The sequence below is a fragment of the Siphateles boraxobius genome, unplaced genomic scaffold (assembly GCF_051911475.1).
Source record: "Siphateles boraxobius isolate OS27281-9 unplaced genomic scaffold, OSU_SipBor_1 135, whole genome shotgun sequence".
NCBI lineage: Eukaryota > Metazoa > Chordata > Actinopteri > Cypriniformes > Leuciscidae > Siphateles > Siphateles boraxobius.
The window spans coordinates 1,415,001-1,425,000 of NW_027508739.1; the positions used below are offsets into that span (position 1 = coordinate 1,415,001).

General features: G+C 37.9%; 3 protein-coding genes across 4 annotated transcripts in view; 1 reads left to right on the forward strand and 2 right to left on the reverse strand.

Annotated features, from left to right (window-relative positions):
- The window catches only part of LOC143737991 (serine/arginine-rich splicing factor 7-like), a 22,098-nt gene extending 16,844 nt beyond the window's left edge, over window positions 1–5,254 (reverse strand). The window contains exons 1-4 of the mRNA XM_077229831.1: window positions 5,138–5,254; window positions 3,940–4,120; window positions 1,746–1,922; window positions 102–182 (exon numbers count right to left, since the gene is read on the reverse strand). Coding sequence (XP_077085946.1) covers window positions 102–182; window positions 1,746–1,922; window positions 3,940–4,120; window positions 5,138–5,165 — 467 coding nt within the window. The 5' untranslated portion in view covers window positions 5,166–5,254. The remainder of the gene's footprint in view (window positions 1–101; window positions 183–1,745; window positions 1,923–3,939; window positions 4,121–5,137) is intronic.
- A 69-nt stretch (window positions 5,255–5,323) lies between these two features.
- Window positions 5,324–8,880, forward strand: gemin6 (gem (nuclear organelle) associated protein 6). Its single transcript, XM_077229832.1, has 2 exons — window positions 5,324–5,571; window positions 6,743–8,880. Exons 1-2 carry the CDS (start codon window positions 5,444–5,446, stop codon window positions 7,101–7,103), a joined length of 489 nt encoding a protein of 162 aa, XP_077085947.1. The 5' UTR covers window positions 5,324–5,443; the 3' UTR covers window positions 7,104–8,880.
- Window positions 8,763–10,000, reverse strand: part of sos1 (son of sevenless homolog 1 (Drosophila)) — a 76,656-nt gene continuing 75,418 nt past the window's right edge. For both annotated transcript variants that reach the window (XM_077229803.1, XM_077229804.1), the window contains one exon: window positions 8,763–10,000. This exon is cut by the window's right edge and continues 184 nt beyond it. In XM_077229803.1, coding sequence (XP_077085918.1) covers window positions 9,735–10,000 — 266 coding nt within the window. In that variant the 3' untranslated portion in view covers window positions 8,763–9,734.

The window sequence follows — 10,000 nt, forward strand, 5'->3', positions numbered from 1 at the left end:
CACACACTTACTCACTCACACACTCACACACACACTCACTAAAACACACACACAAACACACATTCACACTTACTCACACAGACACACACACACACACACACCTTCTCCCCCTGCTGCGGCTGCGAGAGCGCCCGTATCTCCTCCCTCTGGACCGAGAGCGAGAGTGTGAACGGGATCGAGACCTGAGCGAGTGTGTGAGATGTGACACAAGGAGGGAACAAGGGAGAGAGAGTGTGTGTCAGCGTGATGTAAAGAACCGGTCGCACAGATTCACTGACTCATGTGACCCTCACTGACCTCAACTAAACTACACAATCACATTACAGATTAACATTACAGGTACAGTACAGAACAGGGCTGGGCCATATAACAGCGCTTTAACGGCGTCTCTCTTAAAAAAGCTCCACGAATCACATGATTCAAAAGTCTGATGCTAACGAATTTAAAAAAAAATTCGTTGAAATAATAAAAAAATGTTTCTCATTTTCATTGTTTAACTTGATATAATGAAAAAACTACAACTAGAACTGAAATAAAATTAATAAAAAATATAGACATTTAAAAAATTACAAATATATGCTAAAAACAAACCAAAAAAAAACCCAAAAAACAAAACAAACTATAATAGTATCTCAATGATAGTACACACTGATTAACATTAAAAATGTTGCAAAATAAATTTTAGAATATAAAAATATTTTTGTTAATTATTTTGCATAGTTACATTGGTGAAAAACTGTGAAAACATTACTTATTTATATTTTTTTCAATGAATTTACTCCAAGATTATTAACTTAATAAATATTAAACTTTTTGCAATACATTTTTTCAAACCAACAGGTTAAAATGATGATTAAAATGAAAAAAAAAAAAGCAAATTTCCGAGCAACTGATTACTGCAATATATCTCGAGCTCATGGAGTGTTATATCGCCCAGCCCTAGAACTCAGTTCTCTAAAAACAGTTCTTTAAAAAAATGTTTACAGCTTAAAATATTACGACTGATTTGAGTTCAGGCAATGATATACAGAGAGACACATTAATTGGTACTTGAAATAAACCTTGCAACTTTGCAGGTCGACCTTCTTTGGAACCGAGGTCTAGCAGATCTAGACGATCTAGAAGTATCTATCATCAGCCGACCTCTGCATCTAGTCGTTCTCTTGGATTTCTAACGATGGCATTGCATCGACAGCCAAATCGCTTGATTGAGACTTGATAGAAGTGTGCAAGGCGCTTTTTCTAGACGGGATCGTGGTCTGCCGAGGTCTCGATGTCTCTTTATCAAAAGCGTAGGCACAAATCACTAGCCAAATTTACTCGGATTGGCGCTCACATCAGGTTTGGGTTGGGGGGAGGGGCTATGAATAGTTAAGTAGCAGTGGGAGGAGTCTCAGCGAAGGGGGCGTGGCTGCTCATGCCCCGGTCATAGCAGGCGATCAAAAGTGTGGGATTTGCTAGATGCCTCATGAAATCGTAAAGGATCGTGACTCTCTGAATCAAACGATGAAACCTGAAAGGTTTTGACCAGGTCAGTCGTTAAAAATTAAATCCCACATTTACATTGGAGAAAACATCAGATCAGAAAACAATAAAACATCCCCCACCAAACCCCAAAAATCAACACAAACAACTAAACAGGAAATCAAGCAGACAGAGAGAAGAGAACAATATAACAGGGAAAAAAGCATTGACTGTTATAGATCACTAAGGTTCAGCGGTGTTCAGATCACAGCTAGCGTTACCTGCTCCGGCGCCGGCGACTGTAGCGATGACAGTCGTACGCGTAGTGGCCCTTCTCGCCGCACTCGTAGCAACGGTCGCTCGGGTCGAAGGGCCGGCGGGTCGGCGGACGATCGTATCGGGAACGCCGTGGCATTCCGGTGGACAATTCCACACGCGTTCGAGAGCCACAGATCACACTGAAACAAATCAACCAATCAATCAATTCAATTCGATTTATTCGTATAGCGCTTTTCACAATACACATCGTTTCAAAGCAGCTTTACAGAAAACGCATGAGTCCACATTATAATTTAGAGTGATCTGTTATCAGAGGAAACTGTCTAAGGTATGTATTTCAGAAATGTACATATACAAAATCACAGTTTACCGAAAAAATTTATTAATTTACATAAAGTTAGAATTTGGTGCAGAATCAATGAGTTTATTGAAGTATTGAATACTAGCTTGTTAACAAATGATTATGACATTTAGAAAAATGTAGCATCAAAACAACAATCAGTAATTACTTATAAAGGACTTTAAAACAACCGAAGTGGACCAAAGTGCTGTACAGAAAATTAATAAAAAGACATGAAATACATACTTTATACTAAACTAAGAGGATGACTCGGATGACTAGAAAAAAGGGATGCATCTGCGGTGAAATATATATTTTTTTATTAACGGTTAACTGAAACAAAATAGAAAAATTCCTGCTCTCTGGAATTTCTCATGTTCCTTTAGTTTAACTTGATGTACTAAAATAAACTTAGACCTGCACAATTAATAGTTAAAAGATGGCGATCTTGATTCAAACACCCACGCGATATTATTCATAAATGAAAGCGATTCGGCTCTATCTGTTAAACCTTTGATAAGTTCGATCACAGCGAACATACAGATCTGAGTTCTGAGCCAGAGAGAGCCGTTGTCATGTATAGATATGAAACAGCTTCACAAACAGTGTTTTTAAACACACAGAATTATTATTTCTGTCTTACAATCATTCAGATTATCACAGAAGTTCTGGATAAAGGGTTATAGTTCTGATATAAACACTGTTGTCTACGTTAGCCATCAAAATAGAGCGATAAAAATCTTCAGATAAAGATTGTATCAGTTACATCGTTACACCAGTAGGTGGCGACAAGTGACTGTTATAAATATATTTGTCATTGAATAATTTATTCAATAGATTCGAATTAAAAACACTGATTCATCCAGTAATAAAACAAGTAAATTATTTTTGAGTGAGTCATTGAATCATTCACTCAAGAGATTCGAATTAAAAACACTGATTCATCCAGTAATGAAACAAGTAAATTCTTTTTGAGTGAGTCATTGAATCATTCATTCAAGAGATTTGATCAAAAACACTGATTCATCCAGTAATGAAACAAATCTTTATGAGTGAGTCATTGAATCATTCACTCAAGAGACTTGATCAAAAACACTGATTCATCCAGTAATGAAACAAGTGAAGTTTTTATGAGTGAGTCATTGAATAATTCACTCAAGAGATTCAAATTAAAAACCCTGATTCATCCAGTAATCGAACAAGTGAAGTCTTTATGTGTGAGTCATTGATTCATTCACTCAAGAGATTTGATCAAAAACACAGATTCATCCAGTAATGAAACAAGTAAACTCTTTATGAGTGAGTCATTGAATCATTCACTCAAGAGATTCGATCAAAAAAATGTATTCATCCGGTAATAAAACAAGTGAAGTCTTTATGGGTGAGTCATTAAATCATTCACTCAAGAGATTCAAATTAAAAACACTGATTCATCCAGTAATCGAACAAGTGAAGGCTGCTTCCGAAATCGCATACTTCCCTACTATATATTAGGCGAAAATCAATATGTGACAAAAGAAGTATGACTGAACACAGTCCTCATAAAAGAGTAGGCAAAAAGTACCGAATGACCTACTACTTCTGAAGTGTGCATACGATTGACACTTTACTATCCCATGAGGCCACGGGAGAGGATTTATGAATGGCAACTGAGGCGGGTCACATGATAATGACAACATAGCACCAATAGTACATCCGGATTACATTCATACTACACACACTCATACTATATAGAACGCACCTTTTTAGCAGTCGTGAATTACTTATTCAAAGTACCTACTCAAGAGAGTATGCGATTTGGGACGCAGCCGGTGTCTTTACGAGTGAGTCATTGAATCGTGACTCCGCCCACTCACTTGCCATCGAGGCCACGCACAGCATCCTCAGCATCTCTGGGATCCTCAAACTCCACGAAGGCGAATCCCGGAGGATTGCGAGCGATCCACACGGTCCTCAGTGGCCCGTAATAACCGAACGCCCGCTCCAGCTCACCCTTACCTGCCCCGGTGCCCAGGTTACCCACATACACCTTCGTTTCTTAAAGAGAAAAGGACATTTAACACCTGTCATCTGTCAATGACATAAAGAAATAACCACGGTTTTACCATGGTTTAACTCTGTCACACAAGAGACTAATGTTCAATAAACAGAATTCTGCGGCTAAAAGGGGAAAGTCTTGAATTCAAACCACAATTTACAACACAAACAGGATTTCAATAATATATTACTGAATTTAATAATAATATATTCATATATTTTTTATAATATGCATGGTTAAATTCAAAACATTTTTACAGGAGAAATCAGTTTTGACAGTTCAAATGAGTATATATTATTGAGCAGTGTTATTTATAAACTATTACTGTTACATTATTAACAATTTGAATTAGCTTTTATTTTTATATTTTCATTTAAGATGTAGTAATTTTGTAAAGTGCTTTTGTCTTTTTTTATATTTCCATTTAGCTTCCATTTATTTATTTTAGTCTTGTCATTTTAGTACTTTAGCAAGTTTTTCATCTTATATTTTATTTCGTTATTAGCTCTATTTCAAAATTTTATTTTAATAGTTTCAGTTAACAAAATCAACATTGAGATTGATTTAAATTTACAGACTTCGCACTTTAATAAAAATATAAACTCCACACTTGCTGTTTCAATTAAACGGTTTTAGCTTCTACATCTACACGCTTAAAATATTATTTCATCTGAAATAAAGAGCAAACTGTAATAAAAACAAAACAGAGATAAAAAACGACACATACATGAACATCGTCATATTGACCTATAACCCAACAAACAGATAATTATTCAGGGTATGAATCCAAATACCGTTGTGATTATTACTATTACTAGTTTTATTATTAATTATCATGATTATTATGATTATTAATCAGTGTTCACTTCGCGCGAGTTGGGCCCCATTACAGTTAGCAGCTCGTGCTAAAACACAACACATCTTTTCAATAACCAGACATATTTAATACATGAGATGAATCATTCTGCCTCCAGCCTTGTTTCATTCGTGAATTATTCGTTAATTATAGCACTCACCACCTGCGTGTCGCCCGTATCGCGACATAACGTAAAATAACGAAATCCTGACAGCAACAAACAACAACGGCCTGTCAAACGACTACTCGCATGCGCATGCGCAAACTCATGCAGCCCGCACAAAAAAAACTACATTTCCTATGATTCTCATGACCGAAAATCTGCCTGACCCAGCCAACCAATCACACGCTCGTTTACGACAGTGACGTCACACGTGTACAGCGTTCACACACGTTAAACTTCAGCAAAGATGAAGTCGCGGATGAAGTTGATTAACGCTGATTAGGTGATTAGTTGTTCGCAGAGATGCTGCAGTGGAGGGACAGGAGTCCTCAACAGTGGCAAGAGTTTGTCAATCAGGAGGTGTGTGTAACAGCTCACGATCAGCAGAGCTTCGAGGGACGCGTGTTCACGGTGGACCCCGTCTCTGCCAGGTAAACATCAGGAAATAATAACTACAAAACAATTATGCGACTAAAGTACTTGAACCAGAATATGATTTTTTTTGTTTGTTTCCTGGTTACGCTAGTTAATAAAAACACAAGTGTTCAATGTTAGTTCATGTTAGCTTAGGCCCATTAAATAATTGTAATAATGCATTAGAAAATGCTGAAATTAACTAAGATTAAATGCTTTTGAAGTGTTGTAACGTTAGATCATTTTAATAATGTAGTTAACTAATGAGGACCTTGTTGTAAAGTGTTTCGGATTATCAGTTCATCTGTATGTTTTATTTTTAATGGTTTCCCAGACAGCTACATAGCGTAGGCCTTTTTAAACAGACATATTTTGGTGGTGAAATCTGAATATGGATTATTGAATTTTTAATAATGTAAATGTGTGAAATATTCACAGCTTAAATATACGACCATGTTGAATTTCAGCCCATAAAATTAGGGATGCACCAATATGAAAATTTTGGCCGATACGATAATTCTTTATATTTGAATGCCGATAACCAATATATTGGCCGATAAATCTAAATCCATAGTTTTATATAATTTTTGAGAGCCGGATTACAAAAACACAAGTGTCTCACCATTAAAAGCCACGTCCAAACACACAATTATAAAGTTTTCATTATAATGTTATGTAGCCGATATGACAGCACGTTGCACTTTACTGTATTTTCCTTTTTTGAAGTGATTCGAATCATATTTCAAGCAATTAAAAAGCATGAACAGTGCGCATCTGAAGCGTCTCAGTTGAAGGAAATAATACATTATTTATCGGCTTTAATACACCGGCCAAAATTTTCTTAACGAGCCGATACCATTAAAAATGTACATATATCAGCTGATACCGATATGGTGGCCGTTATATATCATGCATTTCTAATAAAAATGCAAGCCCATAAAATACAATGTAAGCACAGTTACATGCAATGCGTATTTTTTTCACGTAGTACAATTCAACAAACTTCTATGGAGGTAAAACAATGACAAATGTATTTGAAAATACAACAAAATTGAATTTTGTTGAAATTTTATTATTGAAGTATAAGTATTCGATTTCGGAAGCATCGTTTAACTCAAATAAATCATTTTGCTTTTTGAATCATCAAAGTGTGAATCATCTCATATGGTGTTGGCTTGTCGATCGCAGTGTGGTGCTGGTGAGTTTCCCAGAGTCGAAGCGTCCAGCGGTGAAAGTGATTCTGGGTCACGCGGTGACGGATGTTAAGATCCTCGGGAACGGAACGAAGGAATCGGAGAGTCGGATGAAGAGCTTGTTCCTGCCGGACAGAACGCAGGTCCTCAGCGCTGACGAACTCAAGTCTCGGAGGGAGAATCTGCGCGCGTGGCTGGAGAAGAACCGAGTCCCGGTGACCGAAGAGGGGGATGTTCTCCGTGTGGCGAGTGTGTTGAGCATCAGCGCCCCCTACAGCACCGGAGACTGCAGCTGCACCAACGAGATCATTCTGGCCAGAGTTCAGAGTCTAGTGGAGAGCATCCCTGGAGAATAACACGCTTCACTCGTCTTTATTCTGACAGAGATGAATCTACTTGTTCACAAGGTCTGAGAGTGTTCATTAAAGGGATAGTTCACCCAAAAATTAAAATCATGTCAGTATTTACTCTCCCTCATGTTTTTTCAACCTTGTAAGACTTTCGTTCATCTTCGGAACACAAATTAAGATATTTTTGATTAAATCAAACATTTTCTCAGATTTAATCTCAAATATCTTAATTTGTGTTCAGAAGATGAACGAAGGTCTTACGGGGTTGAACAGCATGAGGGAGAGTAATTACTGACAGAATTTACATTTTTGGGTGCACTATCCCTTTAAGAGATGATCTTCAGGGCGGAGAGAGTCTAACAGCATGTAAATATTTTGATTCATGTAACATTCAAAGTTCCTGTATGTTTGCTCATGTTATAATAAATGTTTCCTGATGAATGCATGAAAAAACTCTTATTCATTACAGGTTAGTAGTGATGGAGACCTTAAACCAAGACTGTGCTCAGAATTTAAAACTACCCACAGTACAAACTATAAGCGAGAAGTGTGTAAATATGCAACTCGTATTCTAGAACTGATTCTATTTTATTATTATTTATGCCTTTGTTTTTATTTTTTAGCATTTTTAGGTTGTTAAAATCAGAGCACAGTGTGCTTTTCAGGAGGAGGGGCTTCATAGAGACAGGAAGTAAACAGAGCGTTACTGACAGACTGGGAAGAGAGGAGCCGCAACAATATCCCAAAAAAACAAAAACATTTGTTTCAAGTATTTTTTATGGTTTTAGTTAAGTACAACCCTGAAGAACACTAATGAAAATAATATAACATTAGAATGATCAACTTTTCAAGGCAGAAATATAACTCTAACCACATTTTTTGTTTGTTTTTTTGTGTCCAATCAAAATCTTACCTCATATTTCTCTTGATAGAAATACACAAGGTCAAAGAAAATATTGTCTTGTTTCGTGAGGAGAATCACTGCTTTCTGAGAGCAGAATTCAACAGACATTCATCAGTTTTCCTATTCTGCGTGTCATGATTATTTTACAGTGTTTCATTTTAAGTTACTTGGTGTGTAAAACCAGATATACAGTCAAACCTACATTTATTCAGACACCTTGAACATTTCTCACATTATCAGTTTATTCGCTATAGTTTAGAAAATGGTAATAAAATATAAGAACTCAGTTGACATTTCACTGGTTTTGTCCGTCCTTCTGTTAGACTCTCTCACATGAATTATGTTGAATATCTGTCAGCTGTTAAATTTAACTACACAATTAGATAATACCAGTTTAGCTCAACCAATCAGCAAGCAATGCTTCATGTTGTTCAGTCTGTGCTGTAAAAAAGTGCATTAGCAATTAAAGAAAAAACACTTCAGCAAAACATGATCAGCTCAAAGTGTCTGAATCATTTTTGGTCCCAAATTGTTATAAATGTTACTGGTAGTCACTGTATGAGGAATTTTTGGGTATAATATGTCACAGTTTACTTTATTTTGCTCTCCTCACTCACATAAATGAACTATAGAGTCCTGCACACACTAGTAAAACAATATCAGAAATGATTTCTGGTGTCTGAATAATGTTTGGTTTGACTGTCCATGATGAGCTCAGGAACTGGAGACGGCGAAGAAGAGACGTTTTCAAGGCAAGCGTCTGGCATACAGTGGTAGAAACACTTTTATTCCCTTGTTTTAAGGCGGCGATCGTTTTTTTCTTTACATACTTATTGGCAAAAACAGAAATGATTGAGAAAATAAAAGTTCTAACACATACAAGGACAATCACGTGTGTTTCTTGAAGGTTTTCTCGAGTACCTCTTTGGTGTGCGAGGGTACCTTAAACTCCCGGTACTCGTCAAGTCAACTGGCTTTCGAACGAGTCTAGAACATCTGCAGTCCCTTTACACTCTCCGTCCACACACACACACACACACACACACACACAGGCACCGGAAAATAATCGCGTGAACGGTCTTTATCGGGTCTGTTTCGTCTCAGACGCTCTGCGTCGTCTGTCCTCCAGCAGGTTTGTTTGTTTGTTTGTTTGTTTCTCAGTCTGAGTTTGGCCAACGATTGCTGCTGAAAACAAACCAAGCGATGAAATGGAAACAAACATGACAAAACAAAGCTACACAAAAAGACAATACACAGAGTTCCCGAGAAAATAATCTCAGCTTGATTTCCACAATCGTCGTCTCAGAAGAACACGTTTAAGGACACATCTTTAATCCTCAGAAGAGCACATGTTGCTTCGTCTGTTTTCGTTTCAGATTAATTTATCAGATGAACACGTTTAAGGACACATCTCAGATGATTTTCGGTCTATGAAGGGTTTGTGTTTTCAAGGAGCGGCGGTCCGTCGAGCCGACTCTCTTTTGTAGGTTTTAGGAGGGAGTTTTGGGATTGGCGATGCGACAGGTTTGTTTGGCCAACGATTGCTGCTAAAAACAAACCAAGCGATGAAATGGAAACAAACATGACAAAACAAAAAGACGATACACAGAGTTCCCGAGAAAATAATCTCAGCTTGATTTCCACAATCGTCATCTCAGAAGAGAAGCACATCTTCAGTCCTCAGATTAATTAGATTCATCTCTTCTCGTTTTAGTCCTCAGATAAATTTCGCTTTATGAAGGGTTTGCGTTTTCAAGGAGCGGCGGCCCGTCGCGAGGGACCGACTCTCTTTTGTAGGTTTTAGGAGGGAGTTTTGGGATCGGCGATTGGGACGTGCTCTGGCGTGGCGGGACGGGCGGCCCGGCGGACCCCGGGGTTGTGGGCTCCAGGTCGAGGGGCGAGGAGGGCGTGTGTTTGCGGGGTCCGAGTGGAGAGGGAGTCTGTGGGATGAAGGGAGACGCTGGGAAGAAGGTCTGGTTGAGTTCGGAGCGCCGGCCCT